The 22,047-nt window shown below is 45.9% G+C and overlaps 1 protein-coding gene across 1 annotated transcript in view; it reads left to right on the plus strand.

Annotated features, from left to right (window-relative positions):
• The window catches only part of M6PR (mannose-6-phosphate receptor, cation dependent), a 37,016-nt gene extending 19,886 nt beyond the window's left edge, over positions 1-17,130 (plus strand). The window contains exon 7 of the mRNA XM_077258519.1: positions 16,299-17,130. Within this exon, the coding sequence (XP_077114634.1) occupies positions 16,299-16,421 (123 nt within the window). The 3' untranslated portion in view covers positions 16,422-17,130. The remainder of the gene's footprint in view (positions 1-16,298) is intronic.
• The last annotated feature ends 4,917 nt before the right edge of the window (positions 17,131-22,047 follow it).

Genomic DNA, 22,047 nt, shown 5'->3' on the forward strand with positions numbered 1-22,047 from the left:
GACCGCCATTTCTACTGCAGCAAGGATTAACCCTGCATCTCCCGGTCAGCAGGACCAGGACTAGGCCAGCCAGTCTCCGGGGGGCACAAGACTGTGGATCTTCGGCGCTGGACTTAGGGGCATACTGGTGGGGTCAGATCACAGCTGGGTTGTTTTACTCAGGCTGTGAATCCATATTACCTATAAGGCTCCTCTATAGGTTTCTCTACCCCTGTAAGGTCCTCTGCAGCCAGCCCTTCTGCACTCTGTGCACTATGCCGGGCTCAAGGTCCAAGAGAACCAGGCAGGACTGCTATTATGCATTCTGTACAGCCTGCAGGACCGCTCTCCCCAGTGGCAATGTAACGCGCTGCCAGGACTGCATCCAGACTACTGCGTCAGAGCCCCAAGAAGCCCCTGCCAATGCCTCGGTGTCTAATGCCACGCCGGAATGGGTCACTCAGAGGTCGCAATCTATGATGCAGTCTATAGATATCCAAACCTCCACATTGCTTCGGGCTCTGCAAAGTCATGCCTCGGCTATGGCCGCTACCCAGCAAAGGGAGAGCTTGACTCGGGAACAGAACGACCTGGCACATCCACGTCTAGGTTAGGACGCAAGCGGACCCATAGGTCAAGTCCATCTGCGTCATCCCATAGCACACGGTCATCCCCTTCTAGGGAGAGACACCTTAGTTCCAAGTCATCTAGACCGTCCCCTTCCAGGGTCAGACAATGCAGATCTGTGCAGTCCCCGACTAGAGAAGACCTCCTCCCCAGCTCACCCAGCAGGGGACGCCTCAGTGATACACAGGATTCGGAAGGCATCTGCGACTCCGACTCAGACAGGAAAACGGAGGGGTCCCTGATCCCAATTCCCCCTAGCAATACAGCGCTAGTCGAGGACATAACCTCTTCCATCTATCGGGTGCTGGACATTTCTAATCTGCCACCAGAGGATTTCCTTTGAAGGACCTCTGAAGCCGCCTAAGGTTTTCTCTAACCACCCAGAGTTTAAAGCGATCCTTATAGAGCAGCTCTCACAGCCTGAGAAAAAATTCGCTAATCGCAAATATCTGGAGGCAAGGTACCCTTTCCCACAGAAGGACACCAAGGAATGGACAGATCCACCCGAAATGGACCCCCCAGTCTCTAGACTAGCAGCACAGACTCTCCTTTTCACTGCCAGATAGCTCAACCCTCAGGGACGCAGCAGACCGGCAGTTAGAACGCATGGCTCGTTCAATTTTCGAGGCGGCAGGGGGCTCCCGCGTTCGCTTCAGTTTGGGCTGCCAAGGCCATACTGGCTTGGGCCAAAAATTTATAAGCTGGCCTCCAAGCATCTGCTCCTGAGCTGTCGGACCAAGCGGTTCAAATAGCAGTTGTAGCAGATTACATGCTTCATGCAGCTCTGGATTCAGCAAGGGGCGTAGTGAGGATAGCATCAAACGCCATCACGATTCGGCGTATCCTCTGGCTGCGGATTGGAAAGCAGACTCAGCCTCAAAGAAGTCCCTCACGCGCCTCCCGTTTCTCAGTGGGTGACTTTTCGGTGAAAAGTTGGACACAATGATATCCAACGCCACCGGGGGGGAAGAGTACCTCTCTCCCTCAACTGAAACCTATACGCAAAAGTGTAACAAAACCGATTCCGATCCTTTCGGAATTCCTCGAGATGGTCCGTCTCGCGTCCAGCACAAAATCGTAACCATTCCCCACACAGGGACAACGCAAGGTCGATGCAAAGGTCGGACAAGACCTGGCAGCTAAAACCAGGCCAGTCAAAGCCCAAAGGAGGTTAACCCTCATGACTCACGGACCCCGGAAGACATCCCACCCGTAGGCGGCCGTCTTTGCTCTTCCAGCAAGTCTGGATGCCTACTACAGAAGACAGGTGGGTCAGGGAACTAGTGTCTTCCGGATACAAGACAGAGTTCAACCTCCAACCCACCGAACCGAGTCTTCCTCTCTGTTCCCCCAAAACTGCCAGCCAAGGCTCGTGCCTTCCACCAAGCGGTTCCCTCGCTTCTTCAAGTAGGAGTCATAGTACTGGTTCCCACGGCCGGGCGCTTCCGAGGGTTCTACTCCAATCTATTCGTAGTCCCCAAGAAAGGAGGCAGCGTACGGCCCATACTGGACCTAAAACAACTCAACAAATATGTACGGGTTCGTCACTTCTGCTGGAGTCCCCTTTGGTCCATCATTGCGTCCATGGAGAAGGGAGAATATCTCGCCTTCATAGAAATACAAGACGCATACCTGCATATACCGATTGCACCTGCTCGTCAGAGTTTTCTCAGGTTCGCAATCGACCAGGACCACTACCAGTTCGTGGCTCTTCCGTTCGGACTCGCCACGGCTCCCAGAGTGATTACCAAAGTCATGGCAGCCACCATGGACGTCCTGCACTCCAGAAGCATAGTAGTTGTTCCATACTTGGATGATCTACTCAAGGCTCCCACCTTCAAGGACTGCGAGCTCAGCGTCTCAATCACAATCGACACTGAGTCGCATGGGTTGGTTAGTCAACCTACAAAAGTCATCACCAACCCCGAGTCAGTCTCTGACCTTCCTGTGAATGCTATTCAACACCTCCAGCGGTCTAGTGCTCCTTCCCAAGTACAAGCACTGGCTCTCCGTCTAGGAGTTCCCACCCTCCTCCACATACCCCCTCGATCTCTCCGGTTTGCCATAACAGTCCTCAGCAGGATGGGGGCAGCAATAGAAGCCATCCCATTTGCTCAGTTTCGCTTCAGGCCTCTCCAACTAGCCATCCTCAAGTCCTGGGACAAGAACCCTTTCTCTCTCAACAGGGAGTTCCGGCTAATGTCATCAACCAAGAGGTCCCTGCACTGGTCGCTCAAGCCAACCTCGCTAGCAAAGGGGAAATCCTTTCTCACAAGTCATTGGAAAGTTCTGACCACCGATGCGAGCCTGACGGGTTGGGGTGCAGTGCACCTACACCACAGGGCAAGTCCCCAGTGGAAGCGACCATGCCCATCAACATCCTGGAAATTCGTGCCATCCTCCTGGCATTGGGGGCCTTTCATCACTTACTGGCAGACTCTCACATCAGAATACAGTCGGACAATGGCATGGCTGTGGCATATGTGAATCACCAAGGGGGACCCGCAGTACTCAGGCGATGCGAGAAGTGTCACATATCCTCCACTGGGCGGAGGACACAGGGTCGGTTCTCTCGGCGGTCCACATTCCAGGTGTGGACAAATGGGAAGCAGACTTCCTCAGCCGACAAGAAATAGACTCAGGAGAGTGGTCTCTCCATCCCGAAATTTTTCGCCAGATCTGCCATCGCTGGGGGACCCCGGATGTGGACCTAATGGCATCCACTTCAATACCAAGGTCTCCAACTTCATGGCCAGAACACACGATCCGCGGTCACTCGGAGCAGACGCTCTGGTTCAAGACTGGACCCAGTTCCAGCTTCTGTACATTTTTCCACCTCTCCCCCTGATATCCAGAGTGGTGAGGAAGATCAAACAAGAGGGAGATCCAACCATCCTAATTGCACCGGACTGGCCCAGACGTACATGGTACGCCGACATCGTACAACTTACAGCAGACGCCCCTGGCGTCTCCCCGACCGCCACAATCTTCTATCACAAGGCCCGTTCTACCACCAGAACTCAGGGGCTCTCAATTTGACGGCATGTCCCTTGAGACCTGGGCTCTAACCCAGGCAGGGCTCTCGCCGGACGTCATTGGAACCATGATCAGGGCACGGAAGCCAGCCTCTGCCAAGATTTATTACCGTACCTGAAAAGTTTTCTTTACCTGGTGCGAATCTCGTGGCCAGACCCCACTCCCTTATTCCCTACCCAAAGTACTTGGTTTTCTCCAATCGGGTCTAGAGGCCAGGCTGTCATTGGGCTCGCTTAAGAGCCAGGTGTCAGCCCTCTCAGTGCTTTCTCAAAGGCGCATTGCTACCAAGCCACAAGTAAGGACTTTTCTTCAGGGGGTTTCCCGATTGGTTCCCCCCCTTCAGACGACCACTAGAAACGTGGGACCTCAACCTGGTCCTGACAGCATTGCAGGAACCACCCTTCGAACTCATTAAGGAGGTCCCGCTCCGCCTTCTCTCCCAGAAGGTGGTTTTCCTGGTGGCAATCTCCTCGCTACGCAGGGTGTCTGAACTGACAGCACTCTCCTGCAGACGTCCCTTCCTGGCTTTTCACCAGGACAAGGTAGTTCTTCGTACGGTCCCATCCTTCCTTCCAAAGGTTGTGTCCAACTTCCACCTCAATGAGGAAATTTCACTACCATCCATACTATCGGTTCATAGAGTGGACAAGGCTCTGCATACGCTTGACCTCATCAGGGCATTGCGTATATACGTGTCTAGGACTGGGTCCTTCCGGAGGTCTGATTCTCTTTAACTCCTTCCGGAAGTCGGCCACAAGAGTCTGCCAGCTTCCAAAGCTACCCTTGCCAGGTGGATCAAATCAACCATACAAGAGGCCTACCACCTTAAGAATTCTCCTCTTCCAGCCGGTATTACGGCACACTACACGGGCGGTAGGGGCCTCCTGGGCCATTCGGCACCAGGCTTCGGCACAACAAGTGTGTAAGGCGGCCACTTGGACTAGCCTACACACGTTTACTAAACACAGGGTTCATACCCAGTCCTCAGCGGACGCGAGCCTGGGTAGATGTGTTCTGCAGGTGGCGGTGCCCTAAGTATAGGGGCCTGTCTGCACAATATTCATCCATTGCTTCCCACCCAGGGACTGCTTTAGGACGTCCCATGGTCCTGTGTCCCCCAATGAGGCGACAGAGTAAAGGAGATTTTTGTGTACTCACCGTAAAATCTTTCTCTTAGCCTCTAATTGGGGGACACAGCTCCCACCCTGTTGCCCCTTCTGGGCCGTTGTAACTGTTGAGTTCTCATATTGTTTTCTTGAGCTCGTACATAGTTGCCTTCTTACAGGCATAATTATGTTATTCATGTTACGTTCCTCCTACTGCTTTTGCACAAAACTGGAGAAGGCTGACGCCGTCCAGGGGTGTATACTGCAGAGGAGGAGCCACAGTTAATCTTTTTCAGATTATGCATAGTGTCGCCTCCTAGTGGACAGCAGCATAACACCCATGGTCCTGTGTCCCCCAATAAGAGCCTAACAGAAAGATTTTATGGTGAGTACACAAAAATCTCCTTTTTTCTTTTGTCGTAAAATGTTTTTATTTTTTTTTTCATATTAGAATTTGTATTAAAGTTGAGAAAAAGCTTGCAATGTTCACAATGGTCAGATTCTGAGGAGTTTTGACTCTGCTTTTCTGAAATTGGTGAAGCTAGGTTGGGGAGAGGTCACACTAGTCAAATTCATCAAAACTGCCAGTGCTTTGTACTCTAGAAATGCTACTCCAGTACCTGACTGGAGTAGCATTTCTGTCGCAGCACACGCCACTTAACAGAGTAGCTGAATTCATTAAGTGGCGTGCACTTCTTACTGAAATAGAAGGTGCTGAATTAATTATCAGTCTATTGTGATTGATGGAACCCTTGTTATTAGTCATTGTAACCCTGCCTCTGCTGATAAGGAGTCTGCTGAGAAGTCTTCCAAGAAAGGATGAAAAGAACAAACCCCAATGGACACTGAAAATTGCAAGATTGACTATTTATTTTTTTAATATGGACAAAGAAAAACCTTGCTAACAATTATTAAAAGATAAATGTAACAAAAAATGATTTTAACAGGTCATATTTTGGTATTTGCTCCTAAGAACATTTGTCTTCTACGCAAAGGGGACCGCCATCAAACTTGTAGACTTTAAAGCTGCAGCACACGTTTGACCGACATTTCCTTTGTTCTTTTAAATTATTGGAATATCGCTTTGTGTGCTACAATTCACCTATAGTCAGGAGTACTGCCATTTCATTTAAAGGGGTTTTACTGCTGCGCCTCCTACTTGTGCATAAGGAGGTAAGAGGCGCCGATGACTAAGCTCTCATTGGCGGCTTGTCAGATATCTAAAGGTATTGCGCATGTGTCCTTTTTTACTTAATAGGATAGGTACACTATTCGTGGTAGCCCTGTTTAAAACCTGGCAAGCAGTTAATTGGCACCATAATCGGAAGCGCCTTTCACCTCCTGATGGGGCAGTGAGAGATGCTGGATCTGCAGTAGTCTTGTATAGGTTCAGTTTGTGATTAGTGATGAGTGCGAGTGCTCGTTACCAGAGTTTGCCTTGGGTGCTCGGGTATGCACAGAGTATCGCGGTGGCTCGAGTAAAATGTTAGAGTACCTGCGCCCGCATGTTTCGCAACTGCCAGACCGCCTCAAAACACATGCAATCCCGCATGCTCGCTAACATTCCCAAAACATGGGGCAGTGGGGACTCGAAAATGTCACTTCAGCATCTGTGGTACTCTGTACATACTCGAGCACCCTAGGCAAACTCGAGTAACAAGCTATTTGTGACATGTCGCATAACAAACCCCCTAATAAAATATCGATATTAACCCCTTCACCCCCAAGGGTGGTTTGCACGTTAATGACCGGGCCAATTTTTACAATTCTGACCACTGTCCCTTTATGAGGTTATAACTCTGGAACGCTTCAACGGATCTTGGCGATTCTGACATTGTTTTCTCGTGACATATTGTACTTCATGATAGTGGTAAAATTTCTTTGATATAACTTGCGTTTATTTGTAAAAAAAACGAATATTTGGCGAAAATTTTGAAAATTTTGCAATTTTCCAACTTTGAATTTTTATGCCCTTAAATCACAGAGATATGTCACACAAAATACTTAATAAGTAACATTTCCCACATGTCTACTTTACATCAGCACAATTTTGGAACCAAAATTTTTTTTTGTTAGGGAGTTATAAGGGTTAAAAGTTGACCAACAATTTCTCATTTTTACAACACCATTTTTTTTAGGGACCACATCTCATTTGAAGTCATTTTGAGGGGTCTATATGATAGAAAATACCCAAGTGTGACACCATTCTAAAAACTGCACCCCTCAAGGTGCTCAAAACCATATTCAAGAAGTTTATTAACCCTTCTGGTGCTTCACAGGAATTATTGGAATGTTTAAATAAAAATGAACATTTAACTTTTTTTCACAAAAAATTTACTTCAGCTCCAATTTGTTTTATTTTACCAAGGGTAAGAGAAGAAATTGGACCCCAAAAGTTGTTGTACAATTTGTCCTGAGTAAGCTGATACCCCATATGTGGGGGTAAACCACTGTTTGGGCGCATGGGAGAGCTCGGAAGGGAAGTAGCACCGTTTGACTTTTCAATGCAAAATTGACAGGAATTGAGATGGGACGCCATGTTGCGTTTGGAGAGCCACTGATGTGCCTAAACATTGAAACCCCCCACAAGTGACACCATTTTGGAAAGTAGACCCCCTAAGGAACTTATCGAGATGTGTTTTGAGCGCTTTGACCCACCAAGGGCTTCACAGAAGTTAATAATGCAGAGCCGTAAAAATAAAACAAAAATTTTTTCCCACAAAAATTATTTTTTTAGCCCCCAGTTTTGTATTTTCCCGAGGGTAGCAGGAGAAATTGGACCCCAAAATTTGTTGTCCAAGTTGTCCTGAGTGCGATGATATACCATATGTGGGGAGAACCACTGTTTGGGCGCATGGGAGGGCTCGGAAAGGAAGGAGCGCCATTTGGAATGCAGACTTAGATGGAATGGTCTACAGGCGTCACATTGCGTTTGCAGAGCCCCTAATGTACCTAAACAGTAGAAACCCCCCACAAGTGACACCATGTTGGAAAGTAGACCCCCTAAGGAACTTATCTAGATGTGTGGTGAGCGCTTTGACCCACCAAGGGCTTCACAGAAGTTTATAATGCAGAGCCGTAAAAATAAAACTAAAATTTTTTCCCACAAAAATTATTTTTCAGCCCCCAGTTTTGTATTTTCCCGAGGGTAACAGGAGAAATTGGACCCCAAAAGTTGTTGTCCAATTTGTCCTGAGTGCGCTGATACCCCATATGTGGGGGGACCACCGTTTGGATGCATGGGAGGGCTCGGAAGGGAAGGAGCGCCATTTGGAATGCAGACTTAGATGGAACGGTCTGCAGGCGTCACATTACATTTGCAGAGCCCCTAATGTACCTAAACAGTAGAAGCCCCACACAAGTGACCCCATTTTGGAAACTAGACCCCCCAAGGAACTTATCTAGATGTGTTGTAAGAACTTTGAACCCCCAAGTGTTTCACTACAGTTTATAACGCAGAGCCGTGAAAATAAAAAATCTTTTTTTTTCCCACAAAAATTATTTTTTAGCCCCCAGTTTTGTATTTTCCCAGGGGTAACAGGAGAAATTGGACCCCAAAGGTTGTTGTCCTACTTGTCCTGAGTACGCTGATACCCCATATGTTGGGGTAAACCCCTGTTTGGGCACACGGGAGAGCTCGGAAGGGAAGGAGCACTGTTTTACTTTTTCAACGCAGAATTGGCTGGAATTGAGATCGGACGCCATGTCGCGTTTGGAGAGCCCCTGATGTGCCGAAACAGTGGAAACCCCCCAATTATAACTGAAACCCTAATCCAAACACACCCCTAACCCTAATCCCAACAGTAACCCTAACCACACCTCTAACCCTGACACACCCCTAACCCTAATCCCAACCCTATTCCCAACCGTAAATGTAATCTAAACCCTAACCGTAACTTTAGCCCTAACCCTAACTTTAGCCCCAACCCTAACTGTAGCCTTAACCCTAGCCCCAACCCTAGCCCTAAACCTAATGGGAAAATGGAAATAAATACATTTTTTTTTATTTTTCCCTAACTATGGGGGTGATGAAGGGGGGTTTGATTTACTTTTATAGCGGGTTTTTTAGCGGATTTTTATGATTGGCAGCCGTCACACACTGAAAGACGCTTTTTATTGCAAAAAATTTTTTTTGCGTTACCACATTTTGAGAGCTATAAATTTTCCATATTTTGGTCCACAGAGTCATGTGAGGTCTTGTTTTTTTGCGGGACGAGTTGACGTTTTTATTGGTAACATTTTTGGGCACGTCACATTTTTTGATCGCTTTTTATTCCGATTTTTGTGAGGCAGAATGACCAAAAACCAGCTATTCATGAATTTCTTTTGGGGGAGGCGTTTATACCGTTCCGCGTTTGGTAAAATTGATAAAGCAGTTTTATTCTTCGGGTCAGTACGATTACAGCGATACCTCATTTATATCATTTTTTTATGTTTTGGCGTTTTTATCGTATAAAAGCGCATTTTATGGAAAAAATAATTATTTTTGCATCGCTTTATTCTCAGGACTATAACTTTTTTATTTTTTTGCTGATCATGCTGTATGGCGGCTCGTTATTTGCGGGACAAGATGACGCTTTCAGCGGTACCATGGTTATTTATATCTGTCTTTTTGATCGCGTGTTATTCCACTTTTTGTTCAGCGGTATGATAATAAAGCGTTGTTTTTTGCCTCGTTTTTTTTTTTTTTCTTACGGTGTTTACTGAAGGGGTTAACTAGTGGGCCAGTTTTATAGGTCGGGTCGTTACGGACGCGGCGATACTAAATATGTGTACTTTTATTGTTTTTTTTTTTTTATTTAGATAAAGAAATGTATTTATGGGAATAATATATATATATTTTTTTTTCATTATTTTGGAATATTTTTTTTAATTTTTTTTTACACATTTGGAAAAAATTTTTTTTTACTTTTTTACTTTGCCCCAGGGGGGGAAAATACAGATCGGTGATCTGCCAGTTTGCATAGCACCCTGACAGATCACCGATCTGCTAGAAGTGCAGGCTGCTTCACAGTGCCTGCTCTGAGCAGGCTTCTGTGAAGCCACCTCCCTCCCTGCAGGACCCGGATCCGTGGCCATCTTGGATCCGGGTCTGGAGCAGGCAGGGAGGGAGGTAAGACCCTCGCAGCAACGCGATCACATCGCGTTGCTCCGGGGGTCTCAGGGAAGCCCGCAGGGAGCCCCCTCCCTGCGCGATGCTTCCCTGCACCGCCGGCACATCGCGATCATGTTTGATCGCGGTGTGCCGGGGGGTAATGTGCCGGGGGCGGTCCGTGACTGCTCCTGGCACATAGTGCCGGATGTCAGCTGCGATATGCAGCCGACACTCGGCCGCGCTCCCCCCGTGAGCGCGGCCGATCGCGTATGACGTACTATCCCGTCCGTGGTCATGGGGGCCCACCCCACCTCGACGGGATAGTACATCAAATGTCGGGAAGGGGTTAATTACAACCATACCTCAAAAATAGCAAAAAAAAGGAAATGGTGGTAAACTGCCCCAGGACCACAATCCATGCCCACTCTTTTTGTAGAGTGAAAAGTACGAGGGGATAAGCAGTTGGAGCTACAGTGCCTTGCGAAAGTATTCGGCTCCCTGGAACTTTTCAACCTTTTCCCACATATCATGCTTCAAACATAAAGATACCAAATGTAAATTTTTTTTGGTGACGAATCAACAACAAGTGGAATACAATTGTGAAGTTCAACGAAATTTATTGGTTATTTTAAATTTTTGTGGAAATTCAAAAACTGAAAAGTAGGGTGTGCAATATTATTCGGCCCCTTTACTTTCAGTGCAGCAAACTCACTCCAGAAGTTCATTGTGGATCTCTGAATGATCCAATGTTGTTATAAATGCCTAATGATGATCAATATAATCCCCATGTGTGTCATCCGTATAAATGCACCTGCTCTGTGATAGTCTCAGGGTTCTGTTTGAAGCACAGAGATCATCATGAAGACCAAGGAACACAACAGGCAGGTCCGTGATACTGTTGTGGAGACGTTTAAAGCCGGATTTGGATACAAAATGATTTCCAAAACTTTAAACATCCCAAGGAGCACTGTGTAAGCGATCATATTGAAATGGAAGACGTATCATACCACTGCAAATCTACCAAGACCCGGCCGTCCCTCTAAACTTTCATCTCAAACAAGGAGAAGACTGGTCAGAGATGCAGCCAAGAGGCCCATGATCACTCTGGATGAACTGCAGAGATCTACAGCTGAGGTGGGACAGTCTGTCCATAGGACAACAATCCGTCGTATACTGCACAAATCTGGCCTTTATGGAAGAGTGGCAGGAAGAAAGCCATTTCTGAAAGATATCCATAAAAAGTGTTGTTTAAAGTTTGCAACAAGCCGCCTGGGAGACACACCAAACATGTGGAAAAGGTGCTCTGGCCAGATGAAACCAGAATCGAACTTTTTGGCAACAATGCCAAACGATATGTTTGGCGTAAAGGCAACACAGCTCATCACCCTGAACACACCATCCCCACTGTCAAACGTGGTGGGGGCAGCATCATGGTTTGGGCCTGCTTTTCTTCAGCAGGGACAGGGAAGATGGTTAAAATTGATGGGAAGATGGATATAGCCAAATACAGGACCATTCTTGAAGAAAACCTGTTGGAGTCTGCAAAAGACCTGAGACTGGGACGGAGATTTGTCTTCCAACAAGACAATGATCCCAAACATACAGCCAAATCTACAATGGAATGGTTCACAAATAAACGTATCCAGGTGCTAGAATGGCCAAGTCAGAGTCCAGACCTCAATCCAATTGAGAATCTGTGGAAAGAGCTGAAAACTGCTGTTCACAAACGATCTCCATCAAACCTCACTGAGTTCGAGCTGTTTGCCAAGGAAGAATGGGCAAGAATTTCAGTCTCTCGATGTACAAAACTGATAGACATACCCCAAGCGACTTGCACCGCCTTTTGCTGCGATTACAACAAAGTATTAAGTTAAAGGGGCTGAATAATATTGCACGCCCCACTTTTCAGTTTTTGAATTTACACAAAAATTTAAAATAACCAATAAATTTCGTTCAACTTCACAATTGTGTTCCACTTGTTGTTGATTCTTCACCAAAAATTTACATTTGGTATCTTTATGTTTGAAGCATGATATGTGGGAAAAGGTTGAAAAGTTCCAGGGAGCCGAATACTTTCGCAAGGCACTGTATGTTTCCTCAACAATACACCCTAAATAATCACCGATCAACGTAGTCTCACCCTAGGAAACCCTATACCATAACATTCACCCCTAATAGTAAGGGTTCCTTTAAAGGGTCAAGATAGCTTCTATCCGTATGGGAATATTACACTAATCATATACAGCATACCATAGCTGCCTACTACATATAGTGTTTATTTACAATAGATGATGATAAAGCGCCATAGTGCTTATAGGGGAAAAATGTAGAAAACCCTAATCAGGGGAGGAAGTACATTTCTACACAGTCCACTCCAAAAGAAAAAATGAACAAATGAAATAGATTGCAATGAGTCCCACATAGCTACCAAATCAAAATGACCTCGACTTGTTTCTCCATTTTTGTACTGGCTCATCAGGAGGTATGTACTGGGTGTTCCATTATGGGAAGTTTATCAGGGCAATAACCCATGGACATCAGCATGTCCGTCTGTAGCTTCACTTCCCCCTAAATATGGCCTCATTGATTGATCGTTCTCTGATGAGATGGAGGGACTGACAGACCTAACGTCTTTGGTCTAGATCAACCTCCGGGCTCCTGATAAATATGTATTGAGAAACTCTATATCGGAGACCATTGTCTCCTTTCTCTACTTTTATGCCATATGTCCTAAGGTGCCAGATAGATGGCAGACATTGGCCAATCCGGGATTACTTATGGCGCATGCGCCGATTGGCATTCTGACGTCACCGCACATCATGCCGTGACATAGGTTAGTTCTTATCCAATCACAGATAGGCGCCTGCGCAACAGGGCCCACATCAGGGTTATTACATATGGCGCATCAGGATGACACATATACAGGGTTGCATGCGGCGCTTGTGCCGAGTGACGTCACCACATTCTTGCTGCGTTATTGAATATATACTCTATCGCCGATTGATGCCAGCGCATCAGGGTCTGATGATTTATTCGGACTCCGATGATCCTATACCACACATGTGCCAGACTCAAGCAATATAACATTGCGTATTGGACACATTGTGGTTACGTTTGACAACAATGAGCGTCCCATTTTCTAACACTATGTTCTAGATCCTGTTATTTCATTAAATTATCCAGGAAAAACTGCCATAGATTGAGCTAACCGGTTAAAGAAATATACATATCATATAGACATACACTGTGTGCAGAATTATTAGGCAAGTTGTATTTTGATCACATGATACTTTTTATACATATTGTCCTACTCCAAGCTGTTCAGGCTTGAGAGCCAACTACCAATTAAGTGAATCAGGTGATGTGCATTTCTGTAATGAGGAGGGGTGTTGTCTGACATCAAAACCCTATATAAGGTGTGCTTAATTATTAGGCAACTTCCTTTCCTTTGGCAAAATGGGTCAGAAGAGAGATTTGACGGGCTTTGAAAAGTCCAAAATTATGAGATGTCTTAGGGATGCAGCAGTCTTGAAATTGCCAAACTGTTGAAGCAAACTGTTGAGGAAAATCAAGAGTGAAGCTGCCAAGATGCCATTTGCCACCAGTTTTGCCATATTTCAGAGCTGCAACGTTACTGGAGTAACAAAAAGCACAAGGTGTGCGATACTCAGGGACATGGCTAAGGTAAGGAAGGCTAAAAAACGACCACCTTTGAACAAGAAACATAAGATAAAACGTCAAGACTGGGCCAAGAAATATCTTAAGACTGACTTTTCAAAGCTTTTATGAACTGATGAATTGAGAGTGACTCTTGATGGGCCAGAGGCTGGATCAGTAAAGGGCAGAGAGCTCCACTCTGACTCAGACGCAAGCAAGGTGGAGGTGGGGTACCGGTATGGGCTGGTATCATCAAAGATGAACTTGTGGGACCTTTTCGGGTTGAGGATGGAGTGAAGCTCAACTCCCAGACCTACTGCCAGTTTCTGGAAGACAACTTCTTCAAGCAGTGGTACAGGAAGAAGTCGGTATCGTTCAAGAAAAAATGATTTTCATGCAGGACAATGCTCCATCACATGCCTCCAACTACTCCACAGCGTGGCTGGCCATTAAAGGTCTCAAAGAAGAAAAAATAATGACATGGCCCCCTTGTTCACCTGATCTGAACCCCATAGAAAACATGTGGTCCCTCATAAAATGTGAGATCTACAGGGAGGGAAAACAGTCCACCTCTCGGAACAGTGTCTGGGAGGCTGTGGTGGCTGCTGCACGCAATGTTCATCGTAAACAGATCAAGAAACTGACAGAATCTATGGATGGAAGGCTGCTGAGTGTCATCATAAAGAAAGGTGGCTATATTGGTCACTAGTTTTTTGGGGTTTTTGCATGTCAGAAATGTTTATTTCTAAATTCTGTGCAGTTATATTGGTTTACCTGGTGAAAATTAACAAGTAAGATGGGAATATATTTGGTTTTTATTAAGTTGCCTAATAATTCTGCACAGTAATAGTTACCTGCACAAACAGAGATCCTCCTAAGATAGCCAAATCTAAAAATTAAAAACACTCCAACTTCCAAAAATATTAAGCTTTGATATTTGAGTCTTTTGGGTTAATTGAGAACATAGTTATTGATCAATAAGAATAAAAATAATCCTCTAAAATACAACTTGCCTAATAGTTTATACACTGTGTGCAGAATTATCTGTTATTCATCATTCCTCGTCAGCGATGGAGGGCAAAAAGGAGAGGAGTGGGGAAAAACAAGTGGAAAAAGGTAACTTTAAAATCTAGATGAAAAGACATATATACCACTGATGTTGTGTATATGATGATTATGAAAAAGTGCAGATCCCCCTTATCATAGATCAGTGGCAGAAGAGTTAATGATATTACGGCATTGTATGACACCCCAAGAAAACGGAATCAGAGCATAAGAAATTTTCACTATAAATCAAAAATAAGAAAATTACATATACCCAGGAATAAATCATGATGAACAGACCGGCCTAATCAAATAAAGCATCCAAAAGTTAACTGTTCATTTAATCATTTAGGAGTACGAGAATCTAATTGAAATTTGACATTCATTTTGCAGAATTTGTTTATTCCAATCTCTTCCCCTTTCATGTTTTCTCAAAGTCTTCTATCTGTTACCCAATTAATCTCTGGAATTACCGTTACGTCTTACCTATGTAAATAAGGGGATTTGTGCACGTGCCCATAAATACCACCCCACTGTTCTGCAGTTGGCAAATTCTCTAGTGAAAATTTCCCTCCCAGTAAATCTGGTGGGTCTGATGAAGGGGCAAAAGCTGCAATTTCCATATTTAAATATTCCACAGATTCTGTTATCAAGCCATGTCCCAGCATGCTTTGGTCTGCTACAGATGCTGTGGACAATTACCGTAATCTTATCTTTATGTATGTAATTTTTTGGGGTGAAAGGAACCACATTATGTAAATCGGGATCTGCCTACAGAATGCCCCAAGGCTTATTGAGGATTTGATATACCTTATTTGCCTGGCTGTCAAATGTGCCTATGACACATATGGGTCCACTAATCTATCTCTTTTTAGGTGAGGAGCGCATGTCTATCCTTAGGGCATGGTTAAAGGCCGTGGTTAGGTTATGAGCAGGATACCCCTTTTGGGTGAAGTGATACTTAAGATCTCTGACCTGGGAAAAGAAATCCTCCGTCTTTGACAATTGTGTCTCATCCTGAGGTACTGCCCTTTTTGGTATACCTCTTTTCAGGGTCCCAGGGATGTGGCTGTTCCAGTTCAGCAAGTTATTACTAGCTGTTCGTTTCCTGAACACGCAAGTAGATAAGTTTCCATCCATTGTCCTCTTGATCATCACATCCAGAACTGGCCAAATAGAATTCTAGGGACTCACAAGGCAGCGTCAATCTGAAAGACCAGCATTTCTTCCCACCAGCCAAGGAGGAGGTTCCCATATGAGTGAGCGTAGGATGTGCCCATCGCGGTCCCTCACAGCTGGTGGACGTACTTGTTGTTGAGTAGAAAATAATTGTGTTCTTACAGACTTGGGAAGGTGTTAACAACAAATCGACTGTTTGTTAAAATACATGGCTCTAAACTCATGAAGTGCTCAGTCACCTTAATCCCATATTTGTGGGGAATACTACTGGAGATTCAACTTCTATTGATGCCAGTAAATTATCAGTCTCCAAAACTACGTCTTCCAGTTTTAATGAATGGTCCAATCTAATATATGATGGTATTGCCTCCACAAATGTGATCAACAAATACTCACATTTTATCTATTGAATTAATTCCTGAAACTATGGAACATCCCAGTTTGTGATATCTTAAGAATGGCTCTTCTTCAGTTTGGAGTTTTTTCTTTTGTCCTATTTTACCTGATGTACATGTAGGGACAGTTTATAATCGTCATGGAAGATAATTTGATTTATTTATTTTTTTTTCTTCCAGGACGGCTGTGATTTTGTGTGTCGATCCCAACCCCGATCTTCAGAAACTGCCTACAGAGGTGTTGGCGACGATCAACTTGGTGAGGAGCCAGAAGAGAGAGATGACCACCTATTACCCATGTGATCTAGTTCCATTCACAATAACTTTACAAAAATTCGCAATTGGAGGAAGCGCACATCTTCCACCCCATTTTCTCCCGCTGCTTAGAAAATTTTTTGTCTCCTAATGCTCCTCTGCTGCAGGTGGGGGCCTCTGTCCCCATTGCCCTTCTGTGGTGTAACCCTACATTGGGCAGCCACCTCTTTTGCTTTGTACTGGGAGTATAGCCAATGTGGTACTTTTGGTTTATGGCCAGAAATAAACCTGATGTCTTCTCCTGTATTTAGCACTACATGAGTAGAGGACTTAAACCAAGAAATAAACTCAGGATAAGTAAGTCGATATAAGACCGAGGTCTTTGGAAGGTCTTTCTTACCACAGTGTGGTAGGTCCATCCGGCAGACGGGCTGTTTGTCAGAATAGCATAATTGACATAATTACTTGCATACGGCCACTCCTACAACATCACTAATATTGGACCCACAGAAGTACTTGAACTCTTTTGTACACACTGGAAACACAAAAACCTGTACAGATCTACGACAGATATCACCATTGGGATTTACGTGTTACTTAGTGCTGCATCTGAATCACTATTCTACTTTCTTGCTTCGCTTTCCCTGTAATATTTTTTCCAAATAAGGTTTTTGGGGTATTTACATTTTTATGGGTGTTTATATCTTGTGTGACTTATTGGCAGTTTCTGGAAAAAAAATTTTGTTTCATTTTTTTTTAACAAAAGAATTAAAAAGCAAAAAAAAAAGCCAATGTGTTTGGATATTGTCTTTTGTGTGTGTGTATTGCAGCAGCACAATTGCTAGAAGGTGGGCTTCTGGGGTTGAGATGAGTAAACAGTGCTTTTTCTGCCAGTGCCATCCAATATGAACTGATCTATTCGGGTTCCAAAAAGCCAAGAACCCTGGATGGGATTTTTTGGATGTAGAATTCGCATTCCATGCGTTTAAAGGGAAACTCACCAGCAAAAGTGCTAACCTGCAGATATGGGGTTAATCTGTAGGTTAATAGCGTTATCTTGCTGGCCGACTCCTGCACTTAGCCAGATGCTGTGGGGAGAAAATAAACTTTTATTCTCCCTGGCAGTGTTAGAGTTTCAGTCGAGTCAGCTGTAACTGCGCCCCCGGCCCTGACTGACAACCAGCCCCAATGCAGAGCCCGTGTCTGTCAGGACTGGGGAGCAGTTTGTCACGGGGTGGCGCTGGTTCCGTCACCACTCTGAAAATACAGAGCAGCAGCTGTAGCTTCGCTCCCCGGCATTAGGGCTGTTTGTCAATCAGTACCTGGGGAGCGTTTACAGCTGCTGCTCTTTATTCTCCCTAGCAGCATTTGTTTGTCACTGCTCGGAGTATAAAGTTCATTTTATTAGGCATTAGGCTAAGTGCAGGCACCAGCCAGCATAATAACGCTACTAACCAGCAGATTAATCCCATATCTGCTGGTTGAGTTTTTTCGGAACCTACAAATGGCCACGATGTTGCAGAAGACAGATAAACATTTCAGATGGATCTAGATAAGCTTGAACAATGGGCAGCAGCTAATAGAATGATATTTAACAGGGAGAAATGCAAGATTCTGAATGGGAGGAATAGAACTAAGCAACAGCATGTGTGAAAGACTTGGGTATACTAATAGATCACCAGCTGCACAGAGTTAAGTGTAATGCGGCAGCAAAAAAGGCATGTATTAAGAAGCATAGAGTCTAGATCACGTGAAGTAATTATCCCCCTCTACTCCTCCTTGGTCAGGCCTCATCTGGAATACTGTGTCCAGTTCAGCACCACATTTTAAAAAAGACCTTTGAAAAACTGGGCAGGTTCAGAGAAGAGCAACCACGATGGTGAGCGGACTGCAAAGTATGTCCTACAAGGAACAGTTAAAGGAGCTGACACTAATACAAAGAAAGTTAACTCCCCCCCTGCAGTATACACCCTCATGCTGGTTCCAAGAGAACCAGTTCAGTGCAAAAGCAGTAGGAGAACACTAAAAATACATTAGTACATGTCAAACTAAAGCACAAGCCATTAGGCTAGCAGGGTGGGTGCTGTGTCCCCCAATGAGTGGCTAGGAGAAAAGGATTTTACCATGAGTACACAAAAATCCCTATTTCTCCTTCGCCTCATTGGGGGATACAGGACCATGGGACGCCCCAAAGCAGTCCCTGGGTGGGAAAAACAATTGAAAACATCAGGCATCAGGTAACAACTGCTTAGATGTGTGCCACCGCAGCCTGCAGAATTTTTCTGCTCAGCCCCGCATCAGCCGAAGCTTGAGTATGAACATTATAGTGCTTCGAGAAAGTATGTAGGCTGGACCAAGTCATGGCTTTACAGACCTGCTCCGCCAATGCCGAATGGCCCAGGAAGCACCCACTGACCGAGTGGAGTGTGCTCTGATCCCTGCTGGGATAGGCTTACCTCTGATGCGGTAGGACTCCTGAATGGTGGAACGAATCCAGCTAGCTATCGTGGCCCTCAGGAAGTGAGAACAAAGAAACAGACCTTCGGAAGGACGCCGTCCTTGAGGCGTACCTTCTCAGAGCTCTTGACTACATCCAGAGTATGGAGAGCCCTTTCCACCCTGTGGACTGGAGTAGGGCAAAATCAAGGAAGAACAATGTCCTCGTTAAGGTGAAAAGATGAGACCACCTTGGGCAAAAAGGATGTGGACGGCCTAAGGACAACCTTGTGCTGGTGGGAAAATAAGGAAAGGCGCCCGACAAAACAGCAGCCAGGTCCGAAACCCGCCAGACTGATATGATTGCAATGAGAAAGGCAACTTTCCAGCACAGAAAGGTGAGCAAAATATCCTGAAGTGGTTCAAAAAGAGCTTCCAGTAAGACTCCCAGGAACAAATTAAGGTCCCAAGGGTCTAAAGGCATGTGATGGGGGGAAGCACATATGTAACCCCCTGAATGAACATCTTCACCTGAGGTTTTGTAGCAATCCCACGTTGGAATAAGGCGGATATCTGGCCCTTGAGCGAGCTGAGTCCAAGCCTGTCTGTAGGAACTCTAGAATGGTGGGAATAGAGAGGACGAGGGGAAGACGTCCACGATCCTTGCACCAAGCAAAAAATATCTTCCACGTACTGTGATAAATGCGTACCGCCACAGGCTTACAAGCACTGGTCATTGTGGACGCGACCCTTTGTGGAAAAACCAGCCTGGGTCAGAATCCAGGATTCAATGGCCAAGCCATTAAACACAGGGCCGCTGAGATCTGGTGGTAAATCGGTCCCTGGGAGAGCAGTTCTGGACGATCTGGCTGTCACCATGGTACTTCGGCGACAAGACACACCAACTCTGCGAACCACACCCAGCATGGCCAATCCGGAGCGACCAGGATCACTGGAACCCCTTCCACCTTGATCTTCCTGATGACTCTCGGAAGAAGAGGCAGCAGCTGAAAAATGTACGGAAGACTGAATTGGCGCCACGGAAGAACCAGAGCATTCACTTCTATTGCTTTTGGATCTCGAGACCGAGCTGTGAATCTGGAGACTTTGGCACTCAGACAGGACACCATCAGATCCACATCCGGGGTCCCCCAACAAGGCAGATCTGTTGGAAAACTAGACCCTTGACTCGAGGGAGAATCACCAACCCTCCAGGTGTCCATGGTCATGCCTAAATAGGATATGTGCTGGGCTGGAACGGGGGAAGACTTGGCTAAGTTTATCAGCCAACCCAGAGTATTGCAAGTGATATGAACGGACTCCGTGCAGTCATGGAAAGATGGGCCCTTGACTAGGAGGTAGGGCAGGACGACCATGCCCTGAGAGTGCAAAATGGACATGACGGCCGCCATGACCTTTGTGAACACCCTGGGAGCGGTAGTGAGACCAAAGGGCAAGGCTGTGAATTGAAAATGCTGTTCGAATGGTGAAACGCAGGAATCTTTGGCGGTGGTGGGGAATCGGGATGTGCAGGTAAGCATCTTGAATATCGATGGATGCTAGAAACTCCCCCCTCTCCATTGAGGTAATGACCGAACGCAGAGACTCCATGCGGAAGTGACGGACCTTGACAAACTTGTTTAGAAGTTTGAGGTCTAGTATGGGTCTCACTTTTCCGTCCTTTTTTTGGGACAACAAATAGGTTGGAGTAGAATCTCTCGAACCTTTCGTTTTCCGGAACCGGGGCAATGATGTCATCGCGGCTCAAATAAACTATTGCTCTGGAAAGAGATTTTGCCCTTGTCCTTGACGCTGGAAGCCGGGAAGGAGAGAAATGAGCCGGGGGATGCGAAGAAAAATCGATTTTGTATCCGAAAGACACCAGGTCTCTGACCCGCTTGTCGTGAACGACAGAGCCAGACCTGGTGAAAAAGAAGCAGGCGACCACCTACCTTGCTGGTGTCGACCGGATAACCCCATAAGTCATTGGGCGGAAAATCTCTGTGAGCTAGATCCTTTAGATTCAGACTGTTTGTGCCGACCCTTCCATTGCTGATTGGAGCTATAGGATGTCTGGGGACCTCTGTTCCTGTGTGGAGAGTGTCCTGATTAGTGGACCAAACCGGATTGGTGCAAAAGGATTGAAAACGGACTTGTTGATGCCGAAAAGGACACCTAAGCCTCTGCTGGGGAAGAAATTTGCTCTTTCCTCCAAGCATCCGATATAAGCTGATCCAGCTTCTCTTCAAATAAACTCCCACTCTGGTAAGGAAGAGATGTCAGAGACTTTTTTTTTGACGCAGAATCCACCTTCCATTCTCTGAGCCATAAAGATCTTCTGATCGTGATGGCATTTGCTGCTGACAGAGCAGCACTGTTAGCTGCATCCAAAGAAGCGTGTTCTAGGTAATCTCCTGCCTGAGACATTTGGCTAGCCAGCTGCACTGTCTCTGGAGGAAGATTATTGCTCTGAATGGAATTAGCCAAGGTCTCTGCCCAGGAAACCATTGCTTTAGTTACCCACGATGCAGCGAAGGAAGGATATAGAGCCGCACCTGAGGCCTCGAAGACGGATTAAGCCAAACTTTCTATCTGGCTGTCTGTGGGATTTTTAATAGATGATCTGTCCGGCAGGGATAGAAGGGTTTTGGATGCCAGGCGAGAGACTGGCAGGTCTACTACAGTGGACTTGGCCCAATCTTTTCTCAGATCGGCTGAGAAAGGGTACTTCACCTCAAGCGTTTTTTGTCCTGTAAAGCTCTTATCCGGTCGTTCCTTGTGCCGATTAACTATATCCCGAAACTCTGGGTGAATGGTGAATGTTCTATGAGGACACTTAGCTTTTTTTTTTTTTTTGTGAGGCACACCGCGTGATCCGGTAAAGTGCCAGAGTCCTCATCAACATTCGGCGTTTGGTTGACGCCTCAATCATAGAATTGAACGTCCTCTGAAAGTCTGGTGAATCCGGATCTAAGGAGATGTCCAATTCATACTCAGAATAGAGTTCGCTACCGTCTGGAGAGGGAGAGCAAGAGACGGGGCTCATGGACGCCAGGGCACGTGACTGTACGGGAGACTACTACGTATCCTTTTCCTGGACGCTTGTATGTTTCTAGATTGCGTGCGGCCCCTGCTAGTCGACTTCCCGTGTAGGGGAGGGTCCCTCTGCGTCAGGCATGCGAACACCACGATCCCCAGAAGGAACACAGAAGGATTCAAACGCTTTAGCCAGAGAAGT

The sequence above is a fragment of the Ranitomeya variabilis genome, chromosome 4 (assembly GCF_051348905.1).
Source record: "Ranitomeya variabilis isolate aRanVar5 chromosome 4, aRanVar5.hap1, whole genome shotgun sequence".
In the NCBI taxonomy this organism is placed as follows: domain Eukaryota; kingdom Metazoa; phylum Chordata; class Amphibia; order Anura; family Dendrobatidae; genus Ranitomeya; species Ranitomeya variabilis.